Here is a 25,253-nt window from a genome sequence, read left to right on the forward strand (position 1 = left end):
CTTCATCTAGGGTGTCTTGTGCTGTTTGACACTGATTAGACTTTTGTGTCCTCAGCACGATGTCGACATTGCACTCTTCATATTCTCAGATACCCGTTCCTATCACTGTCTCAGCCATAGCTCTTATCACCCAGAAAGCCAGGAAACGAGGTTTCATAAGAAATATTTTATGTTGTTTTTTAATCTTGTTTTTGCTTAATTCCAAAAAAGAAATCCGGATTCATCGCAGCAGCTGTATAGATTTAACTGGAGTATGTTTTTATCTCATGCACGTAGATCTGGGACAGTTTTCATTTCCCAGCAAATTCTCCCACACAAAATGGGATTCTTTAGAGTGGATTTATACTGTTTACAGAATGGCTTACTTACTCCAGGTCTGACAATACAGGCTTGGATGCTACAGTTTTCAACCAAGGTGTTGTGACATGTGGAATTCAGAAGTTATGTGGGAATTCAGTGTCACTAAGGGTGCCGGAGAGGACTTTGGAGAGGCTAAGTGAGCTCTTGGACTCAACGCGCTTGCCCTAGGTTTGCACTGATAGAATATTTTTTTAAGCTAGGTGCTTATTGTCCCAGCTATCTGAACAGGGTGATTCACTGCTTTGGGAAGCTAAGGCTGATGGAGACACACGCATAAAAGGGCTTCTGAATTACTGTAACTCCTGATGCAGCTTCTCACTCTTCTTCTCAGTTCCTTCAACTGCGCCAAGGTAATATATTAACAGTATTTTTCACATCCTGTTCTGAATCTTGAAAATGAAAAATGTAGTCTTTGGTAGGTAATATAAAAATTAGATTGTATTAAATGCTCTCACTGAGAAGCTGTCAGAGGGATACCTTGTCCAATAAAACAAAGACAAGGAACCTTTATACGCAATGTCTCATTATCCCTACAAGCTTGAAAAGAAGGATTATTATCAAAATTTTTAGAGGAGAAATTTGAGCCTCGGGGAGGTAAAATTATTGCTCCTGATCATGTGAAATTAGGTGATATTCCCTATGACAAAGAAAAAAAAGAAGAAGGTAAAGGAAAAGAAAAATCACCAAAAACCGGAAGACCACTTAGGGAATATTTAGAAAAATTTAATAAGAAAGAAAAAAAGAGAAGAAAGAAGAAATGGCAGGTGGGGATGTGCACTGGGGACAACAGTTGTCTAAAGTGTTTCTGTGGGTGCAGGGCTGGAGCTCCTGTGGCCCAGGCAAGTCCACGCGATGGGACCATAAAATGCACTTACTAGTGAGCCTCCCCGGAATGGCCGTGGGCAGCCTGGAAAACCTATTGTTCGCGTTTGGACACCGGGCTGTGGTGTGTCCCTGCTCCCACCCACGTCTTTCCCATTGTCGCTTCCCTCTCCCCGCACCACATAAGACACTTACACAACCAAAAATTGAGTGATTATTTCTAATTCATTGTTATCTAGTTCATATGCACAACAGTTGCTTAATTTTGGTGGTAATTTTCAGAAAATATTGTCTGTCTCTCTCAGTGAAATAGCCTGTCCAGATGCCCCCTAAAAAAAAAAATCCTGAATCTGGAAAAAACTCAAAATCTCTCAGAAGGAAAGTGTTGAGAAATAACTAGGGCTGTCAGTTTCATTCAACTGTCAGTTCTCCAAAGATTTCAGGGCTTAAAATGTTAAGAGTGCCAGGTGCTGTTATCTGTTATTCATGTCACCGTCATGTCCTGCTCTTTACTGAAATCAATAGAAACTTCCATCTGTACGTTGAAAGAATTTCATTGCATGTGTGTATTCTCTAAACACACACATGCATACCACATCCTCTTTTACATATCCACAAAATGAAATTATTATTTTTCAAAACGATATTTTAAATTTTGAAAAAAGACTTTTCAAATGCTATGGATTTACACTGAATGCTGTTTAGGAATTCCTTCAATACATGATGCCTCCATAACAAAATGGATTCTTTGAGTGACAGCCACCTGGATTTTAATACATATACTCTCTGCAGGTTTCCAAGGGTAGAACGTTGAGCAAAGAAAAAAATGAAAAAAAAATTATTTCATAAAATAATTGTATGCATATGAGTTTATGTGTTAAAGAAAAGTTACAAAATACTTAAAAGGTCGTATGCCATAAAATTATCTTATTGAAACATTACCATGTATTACTACACCAAATTAAATCACATACACTCTGCAAGCTTTATGTTTGTATTATTTAGTAAAATAATAACTTAAACTTTCATAATTGATTATTTCTTTCAAAATTCCTCACTCCCTTGCCTTCTGTAATGTATAGACTCAGCCCCGAAACAACAGGTGGAAGCTTGTGATTGTCCTTAAATATACATGTCTTCTTAGAAAGACTTTGTTCTTAACTCGGTCATAAATAATAAAATGGCTCTTTTACGCCATTTTTATTAAAAAAAATCAGCATCTAAACAGAAAAACAAAGGCTATTCCACATTGAGACAATATCGGATTTAGCATTTGTTTCTATTTTCCAAAAGCCAAGACATTTCTAAATAATAGTGGAAAATGCTACTCAGGCCAAAGCCAGATAGGACCAAATGGAGTGGATGGTGGAATGATCAGGTTTACGGCCTTAGTATTTGGAATCGATTCATTGTAGCCATTTACAGAGTAAAACTTTGAGAGGATGCGCTTCAATCATCTGTTTTGCTGTAGATCCCACAGAGGCAGCATGAAACCAGCACTTGTCTTTGCATCTGAGTGTGCAGTTATTATCAAGCATACATTTCTCTTTATTTTTAAACAGTGAATCTTTATCAGCTTCTATTTTCAAACATTTACTGGTAAAACAAAATGAAACATGTAACACCATGAATAATGTGGAGAAATGGTCCTGAATCTGGTTGTATTAATGTGATCTGAAGACAACGTCCCTTGAGACAGTGTACCAATGTATTTACTACAGTCTGCTCTTGTGTAAAATAATTGATTGAATGTCATCCAAGTAATTAATGAAAAATATTACATTTGCCTCGATTGAGATCAGTATTTAGAATTTTTCTTTGGTTGAGAAAATCCACGAATTTTGTTTTTTCTCATTGCTTTTGAATGTAGACTCAGAATTACAAAAATTATATTATGCTATAATATTTTTATGTTCATTTCATTTTCAAAAAGATTTACTTTGAACAATTCAAAATTGTTTACTTATCTTAAATAGATCAGTACTTTCGAGATTTAGAATACAGTTTTTTATATTAGTTAATCTGATTTTAATATTAAATCCAGAAAGTATGATATTTACTGGATATAAAATTAATGATGAAAGGAAGCTAATTATGTGATTGAGAAAAACCATCATTAGTTATCTGTGAAATAATACATCTCCTGGTAAATAAATTATTTGAAAGAATTAGGAAATCTTCTTTATGAAATCAAGTTCAGTATTAAAGTTAAGAACGTGAAAACTAGGGATATCTAACAAGATATTCCATCCAGGAAGGAAAGTGCTACAAGACAGCAACTTAACAACAGAAGTAACTTCGGAAAAACAGGAAGTGATATAAAAATAAAACCTATTATCCAGAAAGATCAAATTAAATGCCTGAATACAGTAAGCCTCAGTTACTACATAGTTAAACAAATAATTTAGATCTTAATTACTTGTACATTAGAAAGGGCATTCTGTTAACCTAAACTTACTTTCTCCTTTTCTGTTTAAAAGTTTGATTTGTTTTTGCAATATTTCTTTGGCTTTGCTGTTATGACTGCTGGACATGTAAACAATTCCTGTGCTCTCTAGGGAGCATTCCTTATACAAGAAATCATAAAGCATACTAAAATATTAATTACATAGCTCAGGAAATACATACCTCTGCAATCATCTTTGCCAAAATGTGAACTGTTAAGCACGAGTTCTAAGTTCCTCTTCAGAAAACCAGTGCATCAGTATGTTCAGCTTCCTGACTCTTTTTTCTCCATTTTAAAGTTTAACTTCCAGGTTCTTTACATCTCCTTGCCCTTAGTTTCAGTAAACAACCCCCTCTAGCCTTTATACTCACATATTTAGAGTCCTTAGTCATCCTTAGCCACCTGCTCTGTAGTTGTCCTTCCTGCCAAAACTGCTCACCATGCCACAAGAGCTCATACCCTTGCTCTCTCTAAAACAGCCAACTGGAATTAGCTTAGACTGTGCAGTCCAACCCTAGCCAGTAGGGGCACGATGCAGCAGTAGAGACTAGCTGTGTTAGGAACAAGAAACCTTTCCCCTCCCTCACCCAGTGTACTCTTGCAACCATGCCAGGTGTGAGTGGCACCCTTCTGCAGAAGTAAATCGCCTTGCTGAGAAAGCTTTTTGCCAGAGTGCTGATTCTTCTTTGTGACTCCAAGCTTTTATTTTGAACATGAACTTTTGAAAGGTGTTCCATATCAGTTATGCTTTTTCCTTTCTCACTAAGGATGAAGATCTGTAACAATCAGGACATATTCCCATCCTCATTATCTCATTTATTTCTTATGCAAATCCTCTAAGACATTCCAGCCAAGTCCAATTCCCAACCCAAAACTCAAGGCTGGCCCCATTGATTTTAAATCTACTTATCTTTCCAGGGTTCCCTAATGGCTTCTGTATTTTTTTATTTCCAGAAAGACCCAGTGAGCTCTCTAGAAAATTTAGAGGAAAAAAAGTATCCTGGAGAGACCTCTATACCAAGCCCTAAACCCAAGCTTCACGCAAGAGATCTCAAAAAGGAACTAATCACGTAAGTAGTGCCCAATGCCATGCATGCCTTCTAAGGTTCTGGAATGAAGAATCATGTTTGTGACTTGGAGTTACAGTATCTTGGCTTATGCAGTTGATGTTAGGGTGATTTCTACCAGTTAGCAGTTAAACATTAAACATGCACCTAACCTGAACTAAGAGGGTATACGTGGTCTTATGCTAACAGAATTAAAAACGTGTTGATTAAAAACCAAAATAAGATAACACAATTAGAAAAGCTTATGTTTTGACCCAAAATTCTTAACCTGATATCCATTGACCCCCAGATCTAAGGGTTGGCTTCAGGGACTCTACTAAGCTTCTAACACTTGTTGCAAATTGTTATTTGGGCAAGGGAGTTAATGATTTTCATCACATTTTTGGATGGTTTTTGAGGCCCAGAAGAGTATAAAGACCAGGGTACCCGAAGGCAGTATGAGTTATGTACTAGGGACTGAGTGAGTGAATGAAATGCAGGAAACTGTTTCACATGTATAAGTGATTAAATATTAATTAAGTCTATTCATATGTAAATCTTTTTAAAGCTCTCAGTTAATGAGAGGTTAGCAAAGAGTAATGTGTCCACTTAGGAATCAGGCCTGTACCTTCTCTTCTGTATCCTTCATCAAAAAATACGTTTCCAAAAAAACTTTTCCAAAAAAAAATCAAACTGTGAAAACCTCTCCTGACCCGGCTTCCACCTGGACGCTTTGTCTCCCCTTCCTTTTCCAGTTGAACGTATCCAGAAAGTGGTTGCTACGATGTGATTCCGTTTCCCTCTGAATCTGTCCCGGACAGATCTCCAGGGACCTTCCTTCCCTCAGCACCCTCTTCCCCTGTCGGGATCTTGGTCCTGAATCTTCCTGTTCCTACTTGACAGGCAGCAGGAGGCCACAGAGCTGGTCTCCTTCCTCCACAGTCCATTGTCTACACTTGGCCTCTTGGATGCCTCACCTCTGGACTCTTCTCTCATCTCATCATGACCCCTTCTAGACTCATGTGTAGCCCTCTAAAGAGTGGGGTGCCTCAGAGCTCTGTCCTGGGACCCTTCCTTCCTGCTATCTGCACTCACCCCTGCTGAGGACTCCTTGGCTGCCACCCTGCTGTGACCTCCAGATGCCCACACACCAGCCCACAGGGGCGGTGAGTGCTCCCCTCCTCCAACCTCCCTCTTTGGACTTCTTGCTTCCCTATGCACTCTAGGAACTAGGCAGGGCATTAAGGTTTCTGTTCCCTCTGCCCAGAATGCTGTTCCCAAAGCCTCTGCAGGGCCCACATCCTCTCCTCCCTCAGCCAAGCTCTTCTCTCAAACATCATTTATGTAAGAGGCCTTCAGGCTACTGCACTTCCCCACCCCCAGCCCTGGTGCTCCCATTCCCAGATCTTTCCTTCCCTTCCCTCCACTCTCTATTTTCTGCCATCCTCACCAAGAACAAAGCCTCAGAGGGCATGAAATGACAGGTCTTCTCTTTTCCATCTTCATTCTCTAACTTGTCCGCCTCATTGGTGCAGAATATGTACTGTGCTGCCTCTTATTTCCCCACCTACATGGACAGTGACTTGGGACCAGGGAACATGTTTCAAATGCCAGTGTCAAGAACAGGAATAATTTTTACTGAACACACAACAGGTGCTCAGCAAACATTATTCCAAGTCTGGCATCGGTATGCCCTACTGACATGCGAGTGGCTTTAAAATAAGCTTAGACTTTGCATCCCTAAGGATTCTGTAGGCAAACATGACTGGCTGAAATAGCACGTTCCCTTGTCAACTTAATGCCTTCCTGGGGCTCGGTGGCTGACGACATAACGGATGGCTCCAGACATGCTGGAACTCACATCAGCTTGAACGCTGTTTCCGGTTCAGTGACCTGAAACCTTAGAAGCCACTTCTGACTTCTTAGAAGCCTCTTAGGCCAGCCAGACACTTCTTCCCATGTGGACCTGCTGTTTGAAACTTTTCGTCCTTGTATGTATTTGTTTTTTCATGTGTTATTATTTTTAATATCTTCAAAAGTGGTAACTTTTTATCCTTAGAAGGTAGATTGCTGGAAATTGCCAGATGTCATCCCAAACTAAATGTAGTGTAAAAGATTGGAAATTAACCTACAAGGCCATTATGGGTCAGAAGGAGGAGGTGCAATGGGCACTCTACGTTGGTGTGAACATAAATACAAAAGAGAAAAGATTTCAAAAAGATTTTGAATGATTTTTGAAATATAATCATTCCAAAAATTCCTAGGAGATTGCTCTCATGCAGGCCTCATAGTTCATGCATTTAATTTTATCAATTTGTGTGTATTTATTTTGGGACGGAGTCTCACTCTGTCACCCAGGCTGGAGTGCAGTGACTTGATCTCGGCTTGCTGCAACCGCCACCTCCTGGGTTCAAGCGATTCTCCTGCCTCAGCCTCCCAGGTAGCTGGGACTACAGGCACCCACCACCATACCTGGCTAATTTTTATATTTTTAGTACAGACATGGTTTTTCCATGCTGGCCGGGGTGGTCTCAAACTCCTGACCTCAGGTGGTCTGCCCACCTCAGTCTCCTGAAGTACTGGGATTACAGGCATGAGCCACTGCGCCTGGCCTCGTTCATGCATTTTACACAGGGTGAGTGCTTTAACGGATATCACTTATCTGCATGTGTCTGTGTTGGTATATTTGTCTCATGAAAGCCATACTACACTCCGTGTCACCCTGTCCTCATTATGTCTCCCTTTGTGTCTCTAACATAATTGTACCTTGATTGCTTACCAAAAACTTTGTTTAGACTAGGATATTTTGGATGTCACTAATTATCTTAGAATTTCCTTAGGGTTTCAGTGCCACTTACTGAGATAACTAGCTAGTTTCTTTCTTTTAATTTTTATATTTTCATCCAAGAACCTTCCCAAAACATATCACCCAACTAATATTGGCACATGTCACTATGTAAGCATTTTCACTGTAGATTTGGAATTTAGTGTAGCTATCAGAATTCCTAACTGAAACTTTTCCCTGTATAATGCTGCCTCTAGTTCTTTCTTTATATCTTGACCTTTCAATACCACCAAACTTAAAAAAAAAAATCAGCTAATTGAATGAATATTTTATTATTGTATTTTATAGGTAATTTATAGCTGATGCTTAAAAACTACTGAAACTTCTTGGCTTCTCCTGGCAATATTAATGGGAGTAATTTAAAAATAAAAATATAACATATATGCAAATATATGTTATATATATGTGTGTGTATATATGTAAAATAAATGCAATATTGTTTTTAACACTAGATGGCGATATATTTCTAAAGTGGGAATTCCCAGGCAATTGACACCCTCTCTCACTCTAAATATTCCAGTTGTATAATGTTCAGAAACTTTTTTTTTTACATTTGGTGGGTGAATGACATTTGCAAGATAACTCAGCCAAAATGTTAATAACTGTTATTTTTTCTTTAGTTTTTAACATGTATTTATAGCTTTTACAGTTTTTTTTTTCCTGGTATCGTATCCAGGAAAAGGGATGAGGAAGGGAGATAGATGACTTAGCTTGGGTCAGACCCTGAAAATCAAACAAACATTCCTTTGAAAGATGGGAATGCTCTAACTCTTATGGTTTCTTTAGAAACCTGAAAATAATTGGAAAGTGGATCACAAAAGATACTTACAAAATAACTCAGAAAACATAGGAATAGTGTTAACCTATCCCAAAATGTCCCTTCAAAAGTGGATCACAAAAGATACTTACAAAATAACTCAGAAAACAGGAATAGTGTTAACCTATCCCAAAATGTCCCTTCAAAAGTGTAAAGGCTGTATTCTGTGTATCTGGATAAGCCCTCACTTTAGGCAGGATGTCAAAAAAAGAAAAAGTCAGATGCGTGACTGGCGTGGTTGACGTTCCCCTCTGATTACTGACACCACCACGAATGACACTGAGTAGGCTGGGATCCACCACTTGTTACAAATGAGTGACTTTCAAACCACATCAGAGGAAACCAAATCACTGAGAAACCAAGGAATCTATTAATTGTGGAAGAAAACTACTAAGGATAACTAACTACCCTCTTACATTATTATTATCATTTTGGAGATGGGTCTCACTCTGTCACCCAGCCTGGAGTGCAGTGGCACAATCATACCTCACTGTAGCCTCGAACTCCTGGGCTCAAGCAGTCCTCCTGCCTCAGTCTCCTGAGTAGCTGATTACATTATTTCTATAACACATATAGGATGGACAGGACATGGCCAGGTTCTGAGATGAAATTAAATGCAGGGGCACAGATCTTAATGGAGTGAGATTCTTGGTAGATGGGCTGAGAGCCTATTCTTAACGCCACGGGTGAATTGCCAATTGTCTTTGCTGCCTTCAAGCTTTGGGTGAAATTGCTTGAATAAACAATTTTTGACTGAATGTACCTGTTTACATTTAGTCAAAGATTTTCAATGGTTTCTAAAATGTTTATGAAGTTACTAGGTTGCATTGCTCTTAAAAACTCACAAAAATTCCTTTCTGGAATCTGTCATATAACTGGTGCTGGTGTTCCTAAGATCTGCTATCATAGTAAAGTGTGGGTTTCCAATATTTATTGTTTATAACATGTACATTTTCCAAATGAATTAAAACGTTATTGATTGGTAGCTGACAGCATCACAGGGACAACACTTTCCCACATCAACAGAATCAGAGAATCGAATGTGATGTGGAAACAGATACCTAAGGAAGTAACTCAGGCTATGATTTTTAGTTTTCTTTTAGATAGTCTACTGGTTCTCATATAATATAAATCCTTGATACACTAGCTTCTGCGTGTCCTATACTGTGTTAATTTATCTTGCACAGAGAAGCTACCTCCTCCGTAATCTACTGGGCAGAGGAAATGAACCTGTGACATGCACTTGACTCTAATGATGTATTTTCTATTGACTCAGCTGCCCAACGCCTGGATGTGATGGGAGTGGCCACGTGACAGGAAACTATGCATCTCATCGCAGGTACGAAAGGGCCTCATGTGCAGTCCGATTTTCGTCGTCTTGTTCTATTTCGAATACTTATTCTCACCGCCTCTAGCCAGGTATTATCTGAAGCGGGAGATGGAGAGTGAGTTGGTTGGGTTTTCGGTTTATTTCGTTTTTCAGAAATAAAGTTATGTGGCATAAAAGTCATGATTCTTGGTCAAAGTGTTTTTCTGATCCTATAGCCCAGGTTATAAGTGAAAAGCTGAGCTCATGTCAGGCTTCAGTTCTGTGTGGCTTGAGGACAAGGAGTAAAGACAACAGAGTGACTTGAATTGACCATTTGCCCCAGGGGAAGTAATACCCTCAGTCCTGGGCAAATAACAAATTGAGGCATTTGAGAGATTAAGCAGTGCAAAGGGGCAGCTGTAATCTTTCCACTTATCTTCTCCATCGATGGAATTCGTCTTCCCTTTGGAAAAGCACCACCACCTGGTGGTCCAGCAGGAATGGACTCTGTGTGTGGATGATCATTGCATCCCTGAGCTTTGGAGGTGGGGAGCCTCATTGGCTAAAGCCATTCATTTGCTAAATAGAAAATCTGAGTCTACGAGAAGTAGTTGAAGTGACAATAGCCCAGACTGGTGAGAACAGGACAGCCAGATTCAAAGCCAGTTACTGTTTTCCCACCCCCCGACCACCAATGATTTAATACATGTTCGGGACTCAGGATCGTTTGACTCCGAGTTGTGTACGTCAGTGTTGTGCTGTGTTCTTTCTCATCCTCTCTAGTGTTTCTGGATGTCCTTTGGCAGATAAGACTCTGAAATCCCTCATGGCTGCCAACTCTCAGGAGCTTAGGTAAGTGCGGGAAGCGTGGCCGGCCTGCCCTTTGTCCACACGGTAGGACCCTCTCATTCGGTGTCCATTCACTGCCCAAGTGGTCTGCAGCCAGCAGTACATCCTGCCAGCCAGGATCACGGCTAAGGCGCTTTCTCGCTGAATTGTTGGACGACTGAAAACAAATCACTGTAACTTAATTTAGTTAATTTGCTTGCTTCAGGGGCTTTGTATTTTATAATAATTTTTAAAAGAATGATGTAACAGCTAAACACAATACTTTTTCTGTAAATTTCAGAATCTGTATATTAAATCAGAGCCATGAAGGTGTACAAAACGTGTCTAACATCTGGTTTTAAGGAACTTGCATAATCCTTTACCTTCTGGGCATTTCGATTCATACAACTGCCTTTCGCTTTTGGATACCAAAAACAGTTTGGGTTCATTCCTGCCTCGTCTACAAGATCTCAAAGTCACATTGTATTAACTTTTACTTATTGATTTTATTTTTCATGCTCTTCTTCTTCTAATACAAAGTTTTCATTTGTTTCTTTTCTTATATATTACATGTAGAACAATAAACATTTATAATCTACCTTTTACCTTTTTTTTTTTTTTGGGTGGATGGAAGGCAGGCAGAGGTGGGCCTGGGAGGCCCTTCCTCAGCCCTCTCCCACCTCCCCTGGTCACTAAGACTTGCATTCTCATCTTTCCCCTGCTGCCCCAGCTCCAGCCTCCTCCCTGGCCTCTGGTCCATGCCACCAGTGACCTGGCCAGTCCTGCCTTGCTCCAAACCCTTTGGCGGCTCCCTGACTCCTGCAGGTGCAGCTCCTGACCCTCAGTGCTGTCTGCTCCTTTCCTGCCCTGGGGTCTCTGCGGAGCCAACCCCTGGAGCTCCGTGCTGGCCACCCAGCCTCTACCTTTTACCTTCTTAAAATATAATGGGGTATAAATGTTAAAAGATAAATAAATAGGATTAAACAAAATTAATTAAACTTATTTACAAGTAATAAAATCGTTAGGAAAAAATGAGTATTACTACATCTAGTGGTAAAATAATATGTGTAGACAGTAGCATCAGCATTTGGTGTCTAAAACACATGTAACATTTTATGTGTTGCATTTTCTTACAATTTTGTTAGTATTTCCTTTTCTAAATTGTTTAAAATTTTTTATCTAAAAATTTTTTAAAAACTAAGTTTATAAAAGAAAATGTGATAATGAACAGATATGCAAATGTGAAATCTTAGTACCAACAATAATAAAAGAAACTGTGAAATATAATTTTCTCATCATTTCCTTCCTTCTTTCCTTCCTTCCTTCCTTCCTTTTTCTCTCTTTCTCTCTCTCTTTTTCTTTCCCTTTCTTTCTTTTCTTTCTTTCCTTCCTTCCTTTTTTCTTTCTTATATTTCTTGAGAAGGAGTCTGGCACTGTCCCTCAGGCTGGAGTGCAATGGCATGGTCTTAGCTCACTGCAACCTCTGCCTCCTGGGTTCGAGTGATTCTCCTGCCTCAGCCTCCCGAGTCGCTGGGATTACAGGCGTACAACACATACCTGGGTAATTTTTGTATTTGTAGTAGAGAGAGGGTTTCCCTATGTTGGCCAGGCTGGTCTCAACCTCCTGACCTCAGGTGATCCACCCTCCTCAGCTCCCAAAGTGCTGGGATTACAGGCGTGAGCCGCCATGCCTGGCCACGTTTCTCATTTCCACTGTCAAGTACAATTTACTGTGTCACTGTGGATTCTAGGAATCACTTTACTGACTCCCATTTTTCTAGGTTAAAATATAAGCAGTAAGTAGAGACTAACAATTAACAGACTGAAAAGTGAGATGTACCAGAACAAAGATGTTTGCTCAATTGCGTCAAAATTCTGTATTACCACATCTTAATTACAGCTAGTGGTTCTCTTATTTTCTCTAAAACTTACTTCTAGAACAATGTTGGTAATACATGAAAACATGCAAATTGAGAGCTCCCATAGCAATATTCATTACTTAGTATTTTATGCAGCTATCTAGTAAGTAATATCTTTGGTTTTTCCATGGATATTTTTTCCATGCAAGAAAAATCAGACAGACATGTTATTGACCTCTTGTTTAGCTATTCATGGAGAATCCCCAAAAATGATTATTCAGCACAAATATTTCCATCTCAGTATGCTATACAACCACTTTTTTACTAAAAAAATGTTAATAGAAAAAGACTAGCATGCAAAAAATTCTCATAATGGAGGATACATGTTACGTCTTTAAATTCTTGATGGAAGACTCAATGCAGTTTGCCCTGGTTAGCCAGAAGAGATGTGTGCTGACTGTATATTTTGTTTGAAAAAAAAAAAAAAGCATTTGTTCCCTATTTTCTGCCTCAGGCTTGAATATGAATTCATTCTGTGAAAGTTTAGAGGAATGGAATTTAAGAAAAGGGTTAGTGGACACATTTTTCTTTGGATTATGGTTTTTCTCAAATAGAACTTTTGATCTGAACCATGGTGGGCATTCAGAAAAGCAAGCATTTTGTGGTGGCCTCTGATTTTGGGAATTTTCTAAAAAGACATAAAAAAGAAGGTGAAAGTCTATATAAACTTTTATATTTAAGAATATTTTGAAACCCATTCCTAATCAATATTCCAAGTAGAAATTGGATTCCCTGTAATCCTTCACTTTCTCATTTCAAATGTAATGGTTGATTGTTGATACAATTATTGGTGGATTTTCCCCAAAGACCATTTGACTTGTGCCGTTAGGCCATGAGGCAGGACAGGCCAGGTGCGAATTATCGAGGTTCTTCGGTAATCCCACAAATGTTCCACATCTCTGCAGTTCACATGGACCCTGTTGTTCATCTGAAATCAACAGATTATCCTAGCAGCACAGCATATCAGAGAAAATAAATTATTCATAAAAATAACTTGGAGGCTGGGCATGGTAGCTCATGCCTGTAATCTCAGCACTTTGGGAGGCCAAGGCAGGTGGATAACCTGAGGTCAGGAGTTCGAGACCAGCCTGGCCAACATGGTGAAATGCTGTGTCTACTAAAAATACAAAAATTAGATGGGTGGGGCACGCACTTATAATTCTAGCTACTTGGGAGGCTGAGACAGGAGAATCGCTTGAACCCAGGAGATAGAGGTTGCAGTGACCCAAGATCGTGCCATTGCACTTGAGCCTAGGTGACAGAGTGAAACTCAGTCTCAAAAATAATAATAATATAATTATAATAATTTGGAAAACTTTTCTTTTTATATAAAAGGTAAGAACTTTGCATGATGTAGACACAAGCCCAGCAAGAAGTTGTGGACTGATTTTCAAGTCCCTTCTATATGAAGTTAAAAAATATGTACAATAAATAACAACTAATCCATTGTCACTCAGTAGTCATATATCTTAAAATTTTTAAATAGATTATTAATCAACCTTTAATTATATTTAAGCAAAAAAAAAAAAAAAAACTCACACAAAAAGCAGCTCATTGTCTTTAGTTGTGTTTGGATGTGTGACCCTCTCTCTTCCCATGAACTACAGAGACGTGAACATTAATGTAATTACTAAAGAATCCAAATAATTTGGGTGTGACCCCCACTCCCTCCACTACAACCTCTCGGCCCATGCTCTCTTCCTGTGCCTTCCAGGTGTCCAACCCCAGGCTGCGATGGCTCGGGGCACGTGACTGGAAACTATGCTTCCCACAGAAGGTAGGATTGGTCCCGTTTCGGAGACGTGGAAATGAGCTTGTCCGCAGCAGTCACGGAGATCACATGGTTTTGTTTTGTTCTCTGTCGGGTCCCTATTTCAGCCTGTCGGGATGCCCTCGTGCAAGGAAAGGTGGTGTCAAAATGACCCCGACCAAGGAAGAGAAAGAAGACCCTGAAATGAAGTGAGTGCAACGGTTGAAACATGGGGGTCAGCTGTCTCTTGCTGGTAAAATGGGAGGGTCCTTGGCCGGGCACGGTGGCTCATGCCTGTAATCCCAGCACTTTGGGAGGCCGAGAGATGGGCGGATCACAAGGTCATGAGATCGAGACCATCCTGGCCAACACGGTGAAACCCTGTCTCTACTAAAAATACAAGAAAATTAGCCAGACGTGGTGGCACATGCCTGTGGTCCCAGCTACTCGGGAGGCTGAGGCGGAAGAATCATTTGAACCCAGGAGGCAGAGGTTGCAGTGAGCCAAGATTGCATCATTGCACTCCAGCCTGGTGACAGAGCAAGACTCCGTCTCAAAAAAAAGAAGGGCCCTTGGTTGGGATTCAATTGAACATGGATTGAGTTTCAGGAATGGTGAACCCTAAGCCAGGGTTTGATTCAACATAAGCCAGAGTCAAACTATTTGGAGGTTTGAGAAAAGTTTTCTATTTATAACTGTATTTCCGTAGTTCTTTGATAATGCAGAAGATAAAAAAAAAAAACAGAACAGTTTCATATGATTCTCAATTGTTTTAAAGGAAAGCAACACTGTGGAAGTGCTCTACAGTGACAAATATAGCAGCATTTTCCCCTGAAACTTCAATTTTGCTTAAGGTGAAATTGTATCTAAATTGAATTCCTTCCTTTAAGAAAGGTCTTGGATGCTATATGCAGATATAGACATAGAAATTGAAGTTATTTTCTCAACAACAATTCTAGATGCAGTATTTAAACGTTTAGAAACCCAGATTCCAATTCTGTGCATGACGTGCTGTGTAGTTGGTCAAGGCGGTTAATGCTTCCTACACTCGCTCTTTGGAAGCAGCATAATATAGTCCTTATGAGGTTGGCTCTAGATGTAAAAAGTGTGGGCATGAACTTGACTCCACTTCTTGTAAAATGAGTGGCAAGTTACCCAAGCTCTCTAAGCCTCATTATTCCCCATCGACAAAGTGGGATAATAATACTCTCTACTCAATAGATCGCAATGAATACTAAGTGAGATAACACGTGAAAATCACGTAGCTCGGAGCCTGCTTTGAAATGCTGTTTTCCTAGCTGTGGTGGCATCTTTTATTAACACCCTGTAACTGCATGTTTGTTCCCTGGAGAGTGTAGGACTATCACTGCCTTCTTTCCAGCTGGCAATGTCTCTGCTTTCTCCCTAGATGTCCTGTGATAGGGTGTGATGGCCAAGGTCACATATCAGGTAAATACACGTCACATCGCACAGCTTCCGGCTGTCCCCTGGCTGCCAAGAGACAGAAGGAGAACCCTCTCAATGGAACCTCCCTCTCCTGGAAACTGAACAAGCAAGAGCTCCCACATTGTCCTTTGCCAGGCTGCAATGGGCTGGGCCATGTAAATAATGTTTTTGTCACCCACCGAAGGTAACATGAGTTTTTTGTCTTTTTCTTGTCATTTGTGACCGGTGGTCACCTAGGCTGCCTTGGGGAGAGGGTTGTGAACAGCCCCCTAAAGCTTGCTCACTCTAGTACTTGAGATGTCGTAACATGAAGTCTTGCCATATAGATATTGGATGAGCATGAAGAATGAAAAATGTTATTTTCTGTATTTCTGAAAATTCACTACACAGGTCTCAAGTGCTCTAGAAAATATGCAGGTTTTTTTTTTTTTGTATCTAAAATATTGCTTAGGCTGCTATTTTTTAACAGTTCAGTCTTTTAATGGTTTATTTCAGTTCCAGGCGGTCAAAGCTACTTTATTATGTCATGTCATTGCAAACTTTCACTTTACGTATTTATAGTGGCCCCTCTGTCTTACGGACTGGCTCAATTTCGGGCCAGAATTGTAGTTATTTTGCTACTGGGAAGATGTGACTCGTCTGCAGCAGCAGGAAAGGAGATGATGCAGTGACTGAGGACTGCGCAGTGGGGTGCCCGACATCTGGGAGCCCCTCACAGTTTCTCAGTGACCGGATCGTCTCCCAGCGAGTGTCACATACTCAGCCAAGCCCTTTGTTAGCAGCAGCGATCAGTGTCCAGCTTTTTGGTTCGCATTCCACCTAAAGGAAAAGATTAGAAGATTCCCTCCATATTTCTCCAGCCAGTGGGTCCCTGCTCATCTTTTGGGCCACTGTACATGACACTAGTTTAAAACCCAACGAAGCTTTAGGAAACCATCGATGTTTTGTATGTGAGCGGTGTAAACATTAAGCAAAATCGGAGCATTTTGACATTTTGCTCAGTTCTAAAGACATATACAGATGATATCAGAAAATAAGGCCTTCCAGGAATTGCTTATGTAAAGGTATTTACATAGTCAGTGAAACCTGTTTATGCAGAAAACTTGACTTTTTCAAGCGGTTTACTTTCCGATGGTTTTCAGATGTAGACCTCCATCCACACAGCACCCATGGCTCTGTTCTGAGTTTGAATTATGATTTCATATTCAGGAACTGCAGTCACAAGTCAACTGTGCCTACTGCACAGCAGCTTGACTTCCCGTGGTGACCTCGGTCAGATCCGCGTTGACTCTGCTGGTGAAATAGTCATGCCGCGCTGTGGTGAGCACGTCGCTCAGTTAGCAATAATGAAGTCATCTTTAAAAATTGTGAGGAAGGCCGAGCGTGGTGGCTCAAGCCTGTAATCCCAGCACTTTGGGAGGCCAAGGCGGGTGGATCACGAGGTCGAGAGATCAGGACCAACCTGGTCAACATGGTGAAACCCCGTCTCTACTAAAAATACAAAAAATTAACTGGGCATGGTGGCGCGTGCCTGTCATCCCAGCTACTCGGGAGGCTGAGGCAGGAGAATTGCCTGAACCCAGGAGGCGGAGGTTGAGGTGAGCCGAGATCGCGCCATAGCACTCCAGCCTGGGTAACAAGAGAGAAACTCCATCTCAAAAAAAAAAAAATTGTGAGGAAGTTTTAAATGGTGATGCCAAGGCTTGGTGAGGATGCGGAGCAACCGGTGCTCTCATACTCTGTAGGGGAGAGCAACTGGTAGTGCCACTTTCAGAAGCAAATTACCTTTAAAGAGTCAAGTTGGAAAATGAACAGATGTGCATGGCCCCAGCATGCAGCCATGAGCTGTCAGACGTGGGCCCAGAGGATCTCTGCATGTTAGAGCCCAGAGACCTGTCTGAGCACATCTGAGCAGTGTTGCTCTACTAACTCCAAACTGGAAACAACCTTTGTGCCCAAGAACAGTTAAGTGGGTAAACGAGCAGTGCTTACTGGTGGTGCTACGTGCCTGTGGTCCCCGGAGGCCAAGGTAGGAGGATCGCTTGAGTCCAGGAGTTTGAGGCTGCCATGAGCTACGATTGCTCCACTATACTCAAGCCTGGTGACAGAACAAGACCCCATCTCTAAAAAAATATTTTTTTTTTAGATGGAGTTTCACTCTTCTTGCCCAAGCTGGAGTGCAGTCGTGATCTCAGCTCACAGAAACCTCTGTCTCCCAGGTTCAAGTGATTCTCCTGCCTCGCTTCCTAAGTAGCTGGGACCACCATACATAGCTATTTATTTATTTATTTTGTATTTTTAGTAGAGACAGGGTTTCACTAAGTTGGTCAGGCTGGTCTCGAACTCCTGGCCTCAAATGATCCACCCAGCTCGGCCTCCCAAAATGCTGGGATTACTGGCATGAGCAACTGTCCAGCCTACGTGTAGAATTTAATGAAATAATATCACAAAACGCTTAGCTTATGCCTGGCTACCCTAGGGGTTCAACACAGACGATCTCCTTTCCAGTTTGTGAAAATAATATTAAGCCTCTGTGTACATATGCAGGATGACTTAGATGACGTGGACTATAACTCACGACAGGCTTTGTATACGTTACGTATTTTGAATCTGAAAACTCTGAGGTTGTTCCTACTCTTTCCCATCACCTGTCACCTAATAATAGCTGACGCATGTTCAGGGTTCTCGCCCACAGACAGTGCTGTTGGAAGTAACTGGCACTGTTTATTCCTTTAAACCTTTACAAAACCCTGTGAGCTACGGGTGTTATAATTACCCTCAGTTGACAGAGGATGAAGCAAGCACAGGGAAGTTATGGAATTGCTTTGAATACGGGTTGGCACGAGAGAGCCTGTGTCATCCTGCTTCGCCTAAGGTTTAATGATGGGTCTTTGCCATGGACCAGACACCAAGCTGAGGCATCACAGGTGCTAGTGCCTAGATGTTTTCTCAACCAAAATGAGCATAATTTCAAAACGCACTTTGTTGGATGGTTAAGAACAATTTGACCCACACACTCTATCCATATTATATTTATATAAAGGTACCCTCAAACCTTGCTTTAAATCTCTATATGTCAAAATTTTCCCTTTGAAAAAAATAGCAATCTGAGAAGATAACTGATATGTTAAAACACACACACACACACACACACACACACACACTATTAGGAATGTTTGTAGCTTTAAAATCAGAAGTTCTGTGATCGATAGAACTCGTTTAGTTCTATGCCATGTCTTTGCAATTTTACTAAAGCTTATTAATATATTGTAAGCAATTATGTTCACAACATACATTGTGTTGCCTGCCATTTTGCTTGAAGAAGGCAGATGAAGATATAATTTAAAATTGCAGTTGGGCATCGTGGCTCACGCCTGTAATCCAAACACACCTGTAATCCCAGCACTTTGGGAGGCCATGGCGGGCAGATCACTTGATGTCAGGAGATCGAGACCAGTCTGGCCAATATGGTGAAACCCTGTCTCTACTAAAAATACAAAAATTAGCCAGGTGTGGTGGTGTGCACCTATAATCCCAGCTACTCAGGGGGCTGAGGCAGGAGAATTGCTTGAGCCCAGAAGGTGGAGGTTGCAGTGAGCCAAGATTGTGCCAGTGCACTCCAGCCTGAGTGACACAGAGAGACTCTGTCTCAAAAAAAAAGAAAAATTGCCTTAATATGTCTTAATAGAATGGCAATTTTGGTCAAAACCATATAAGCCACATTTTTTTTTTTTTTTTTTTGCCTTTCCAATACGGAGCCAAATTCAGAAGTTTGTACCTCTGCCTCTTAAAATCTGTCTTCAAAAGGAAAGAGGACTTTTAAAGTGTTTATCCTGCCCATTCTTTTTCAATTTAAGATTCATCTTATATCCTGGAAGATATGAAATATGTACATTGGAAGATACAGAATGAAGCAAAGCCTCTCTTCATAGCTGTCTTCTCTGCTTCTGTCACTTCATTCACATTTCCACGACACTGTGTCACCCTGAAAGTTTTCTGGCGTGTTGTCTCAACAGAGTAGACCCTTTAAGGGTGAGGAGCAGAGAAGTTCTAATGAGGTATTAATATCCATTATGTTACCAAGGGACTTACTAAAGGTCACCTCTAAATATCCAGTTTACCAAATAAATATTCATGACTATATTCTGGGAATGCAATATGTGACATAAAAGAAGACAGACTTGTGCAAACTCCCCATAAAAAAAGGTAATAAAACTTTTACAGGCCACAGTTGACAGTGAGAAACTTCCAAAAACAGAAGATGCAGTTTCCAAGTTAAGTTTTTGCTTTTCATTATTTTTTTGTGTAGAAAATGTATAGCTTATCACATTAGTCAAAGTGCATAATCTTTTCTACATATATAATAATATATGTCTATTATTTCTTATATTTCATAGGCTCTTAGTGTAGAATAATTTAATACTCTTGAAAAATACAGTAATTAAGCACACACTTAAGTGCTTTGCTGCGGAAATATTTTTTTTCACTTTTCCAAATGTGCTAAGCTTCAGGGTGAGATGATTGCTTTATAGTTGAGTTGTAACTAACTTTCTGTAAGAAAAAAAGACTTTAAATGACTGAATGAGACCGTCATTATTTTGATCTTAAAAATTGTTTCTACGAAAACACAGCAAGATTGCAAAAGAATTAATGGCTGCATAGAACGACAAAATCATCTGATCATAAACGATGGAAAACAAGTTTTCTTCAGTGCTGGATTTATCCTGCTGGTGCCATTTAAATGAAACAGAAGACACTAAGGGAAAGAAACCCCGCTGAAGAGTGCCACACTAGACGGAAAGCGTTATGAACGCCACTGCAGTGGAGCAGAGTGCCTCTGCGGTGATCGCGTCGGAATACACTTTCGGCAGCTTCTCTGATTCTCCTTCCAGGGAAGAGATATTTTTTAACAAAAAATGTGTTAAAAGTTAAAGAAAAAAATCAGAAACTTTTCCATAACCAAACTGAATTTGCCATCGGGGTGTGGGATAGGGTGTTATTTTGACTTCTGTTGATTTGAGTCATTCTATAATGATGAAGGAACACTTTATATAAAGGCAGGCAGAACTAGATTCTGCTTTACTACTCATGGAATTTTGACTAATTGGGAACAATTCTTATTGATAATATATACGTACAATTTCACATTTGCAGGAAATAAACCACTCCTAAACAAGAGAACACACTTGAATGCAGACGAATAGCAACTTAACAAAATAAATTAAATAATAGTTGCGTATCAGCAGTAACTGTTTGTACTTTAAGGAAAGAAAACAAAACATTTTACATTATTTGAGGGCCTTCTGCCTTTGCTTGAACGGGTATGTATTCATTACTCTCTACAGAGAGACTATGGGTTATAACGTAATTCCTCGGCAGCAAAAACACAAATAGCAGGTTGTGAATTAAACGTTTTAAGCTTTGTAAGACATCATATACATTTCATACATTAGTACGATTTCTATTTCCACAGCTTATCTGGATGTCCTCTCAATGCGCAAGCTATCAAAAAGGGCAAGGTTTCTGAAGAACTCATGAGCATGAAGCTGAAAGCCACTGGGGGTAAGAGACAGGGCTGGCCGCCGCCTCCACCAGGGTGTAGACCCTGGCTCTCCACAGGGCTCCATGTGTCCAAGTATTCTTTAGGTGGAAAGTGCAATTTTAATGTACAAGAAGAAAGATTTCCTCAGATTCGAACTAAAATTATAAATTGGTTTAAAAACAAATTTTTTGGTGTCTTCCTTCTTCTTAAATAAGGAAGATCACCAACAGAGAAAGTCAGACAGTGAGGTATGATGGATTAAGATACACTGGTGGTTGGTAGGACACGGTGGCTCATGCCTGTAATCCCAGCATGCTTGAGGTCAGGAGTTTGTGACCGGCCTGGGCAACACAGCCAGACCCCATCTCTACAAAAAAAAAAAAAAATACAAAAGTTAGCCCAGGGTGACGGAGCCCACCGGTAGTATAGTCCCTGTTACTCTGGAAGCTGAGATGGGAGGATTGTAGAGCCCAGGAGCCCAGGATCGAGGCTGCTGTAGTGAGGTGAGGTAGTATTATAGGGTCACTGCATTCTAGCCTGGGCAACAGCAAGAGATCAAATCTCTAAACAAAGCAACAACGGCAAACACACACTGGTGGAAGTGTGTCCTTCATTCTGTGTGTGTGTGTGGTGTACGTGTGGTTTTTCTGGTGTAAGTCTGCTATAAAATTTCAGGAAGCAGTTTCTGGCATCTGCATTTGAATGCTTCCATCGTGCTTTGTGTTCACCATGGTATTTTATGGAGATTCTGGAAGGTTTGAATTTAGCATCCGTGTCGTTACCGAGGTCTATGTTCCCTAGATATTTCCTTCATGTCAATCCCCTCTCCAGGTTCAGGGATACCGTTTCTGAGTTCTCTGTTTGGAACATCCAATTTGCCTTTGATTCTGAATGGTTTTCTCGAGATTTCTAATCAGCATTATCTGGGTCCTGTGTTGGTTTCCATCAAAGATCATTGCAAAGCGTTTGAGAAACAGCGACAGAACGATTCTTTTGCTCTGGAGACTATCTGATGGCGTCTTTGGCACATGACTTGGGGACTTCACTGTTGTTACTTTCTCTGAAAGCATTGCCCAGTCTTTTTAATTTGTGTGTGTGATTTTTAAAAAGAAGATACGTGGTATCCAAGGGAGGAAAACACTCGAGCTTCTTAATGCTTTCTTCTGAGGGCTTCATCTGCTTTATTTAAAGCAGTCCCTGGGGGGGGGTCCTCCCTCCCTGGGTCCTCACCACTAAGTCCTGAAGGAGGGCAGTGTACATGCAGAGGAATAACGCCCTGGCTGCGGGGGGCAGGCCTGCCTCGTCCAGCCTTCCCAACATTCACATACTCAGTAAAAGAGCTTTTCCCCAGATGCTCTTACTGCTCCTTGGAAATATCCCCTTAAATACCTCTCAGTGCATTTGCAGTGAAATGAGGACAATTTAATGTGTATTTATTTATCACCTTATTTCAAACAGTATGTAAAGGATAAGGACCGCAAAGCTACATGAAATTTAAAAAAAATGCTAGTTAAAATTTAATTTAAAAATGAGACAAAGGAAAGTTAAAGATAAGAATGAGACAGAGCAAGCCTAAGACGTGTGCAAAGGGCCATTTCTCTCTAGGTAAGTAAGGACTGCGAATTTGACCTCAACTTTTAGAAGCCAACACAAAAGAAAGCTGTAATCGCCATGTGAATCACAGGGTAGTAAGGAAACTCGGAGCAACACTCCTTCTGGAACCCACTGTGAAGGAAATATTTCTTACGAGTTCTCATTATGGGAACACCCATTCCATCCATATTCCGAACAGAATGTAAATTACGAGGCTGCTCCTAAGAAAGATAAAAACAGAACAGCGACCGGGCAGCATTACATCAAATTATGATGGAGTTTTGCAGGGGGCAGCACACATGCTGCTGGTCTGTCTGAACCCACTACAGACTTTCACAGAGACCCAGGAGCAGCAGGGCTGAGCGCGTGCACTTCCAGGCGTCCCCGTGTCTAGCATCTTCAGCTGAGCTTTCAAAGAATATGCAGCAGCAGCGAGTTGGGTTGAACCCGTTGACAGGTGTCAGGGTGCAGCCATTTCAGGTGGACAGGTAACTAACTGGAAAAGTACACGTTTTACAGTCCAAGAAAGTAGAGTCTGATGCTCTGTGAAACTTAAGAACCTGCAAGGACTTTGCATGAGAAAAAGCCCACCTGAATTCAGGTCAGTGGTTCACTGAAGGTGAGGAAGGACCTAAAGTCACTCGGAGGTCTGCTTTAAGGACGCTGTGTGTCCTGGTCCCTTACCTCAAAGTGTGGCCACAGTCATTGTCTGGATGATCTTTAAAGCAGGTATGAACCAACACATCTTCAGACGTTTAAAACGTCAAATCAAACTGCAATAAAACAAAGTGATAGGCTTTGACTTCGGCATACTATGTTAATTCAAACTAGATACAAATCGTTCACGCAACTAGTTGAATTAGATAATATTTTAGGGGAATATTATGTACAAACCAGTTCAAACATGGACGTCTATACCAAAAAATGTGTATATTAACTTTAGAAGAATTGATCCTTAGTTCTCCATCCTTGTCATAATTAAATTGCCACGTTAATTTTTAAAGACCTTTCCTAATCCTTGGTAATAAAATTAGGCCATCCGTATAAGAAAGAATGGTGGTCCTTCTGTGCTTCATAGGAACAAGCAGAAGACATGATGATTGATCTAATATACAGTCTTGCATTTAGGAGGTCCTTCTAGCTCTTCCCATGTGACAAAATCTTGTGTCCTAAACGTTCTTATACGTCGTTTCTTTCTGGATGTTAACTGTCCTCACTCCTTTACTAACTAAATAGCCTATTTTACATTAATGCATTTTCCCCTGAATAAAAAAGTACAATTTTGGTGTGGGAACCCAATTTAAAAATAAAAGTTCACTCAATAAATATAATAGAATTTGTTTGAAATGTAACAGAATTGCTTCATTTGTATAATATGAAAACAGAGCTATAGTACTTAAAGCCTCTCATAAGTTGAGAATAGCTGATCTATACAGGTACGTGAATAACTTGCATAGTTATACAGAATGTAAAGAAAATATATGACATAATCCCCAATTATACACATTAGACCCAGATTAGTACGAAGTAAACATTAGAATGATTAAATGAAAAGAAGGCATCTGCTCTTGCTTTTCCATAGATGGAGGGCATAAATAATCAGAGTTCCTGAGCAGCTAAGTAAAATTTCCAGGGGAAAGTTTATACGGTGTTCTTGATTTCAGCAATACCTAGTTAGTCCAACATTTTACCAGAAGCGTGTCTGTAAACATTAGGGCACACTTTTTACCAACACTTCCAAAACAGATTAAACATCTGTGAGTAACGACAGCGTTATCATGGTTAAAAGAACATATTCTGGAACCAGAGAGTTTATGTTTGAATTCCACTGTACCACTTCCCTTGTACCTTGGTTTCCCATCCTTACTTTGAGGTAATAAATGTTTCTACATCATGGGCATTAAATGAGGATTATATAAGTTAATATTTGGAAGCGCAGAGTGAAGTCTAAAGGTTCTTAAACACTGTGTGCATAGAGTTTGGGAGATAAGAGACTCCATGGAAACAGATGAAGTGATGTGTTAACAGGAAGGATTATAAAGAGATTGATTGAATTTGATCCTGTGGCTAAAATAGCTCCCCAAATCCAGAAATTATAATAAAAACATCAGTTACTTCATTTATTAATTCTATGAGAATGCATGGGGAGACTGTTACATATGAGATCATATGACAATGTGGTTTTTTTTTTGAGATCTCATGTTGTGATCAGAGCTTTCCTCACAAGCTCCAGGCATCTTTTATTATTAAGCATCTTCCAAACGGCCCCATCTGATTAAGAGGCTGGGGTGTCTTCAGGAACATTAGGCCTGAGGGAAACATTATCCTAAAGAAACCCCAGAACCAAGAACCCAGGCTGTCACTTAAACAGTCTTCTCACAAGCACTCATAACTTCATCAAATCGAATTTTTATTTATTCTCCTGCAGGTTTCAGACCCCCAGTCTGCCTCATCGCAGAGATAGCTCTGCACTTACCCACCTGCTCCGGCACAAACAAGCCGTCATGGTCAATTTCTCCCTTCTCTCACC

At 40.4% G+C, this 25,253-nt stretch overlaps 1 protein-coding gene across 29 annotated transcripts in view; it reads left to right on the forward strand.

Annotated features, from left to right (window-relative positions):
* Positions 1-25,253, forward strand: part of ST18 (ST18 C2H2C-type zinc finger transcription factor) — a 319,368-nt gene that overhangs the window by 282,292 nt on the left and 11,823 nt on the right. For all 29 annotated transcript variants that reach the window (XM_078353509.1, XM_078353520.1, XM_078353515.1 and 26 more), the window contains 7 exons: positions 4,583-4,698; positions 9,613-9,675; positions 10,429-10,497; positions 14,107-14,169; positions 14,271-14,351; positions 15,551-15,772; positions 21,062-21,150. In XM_078353509.1, the coding sequence (XP_078209635.1) occupies positions 4,583-4,698; positions 9,613-9,675; positions 10,429-10,497; positions 14,107-14,169; positions 14,271-14,351; positions 15,551-15,772; positions 21,062-21,150 (703 nt within the window). The remainder of the gene's footprint in view (positions 1-4,582; positions 4,699-9,612; positions 9,676-10,428; positions 10,498-14,106; positions 14,170-14,270; positions 14,352-15,550; positions 15,773-21,061; positions 21,151-25,253) is intronic.

The sequence above is a fragment of the Callithrix jacchus genome, chromosome 16 (assembly GCF_049354715.1).
Source record: "Callithrix jacchus isolate 240 chromosome 16, calJac240_pri, whole genome shotgun sequence".
In the NCBI taxonomy this organism is placed as follows: Eukaryota; Metazoa; Chordata; class Mammalia; order Primates; family Cebidae; genus Callithrix; species Callithrix jacchus.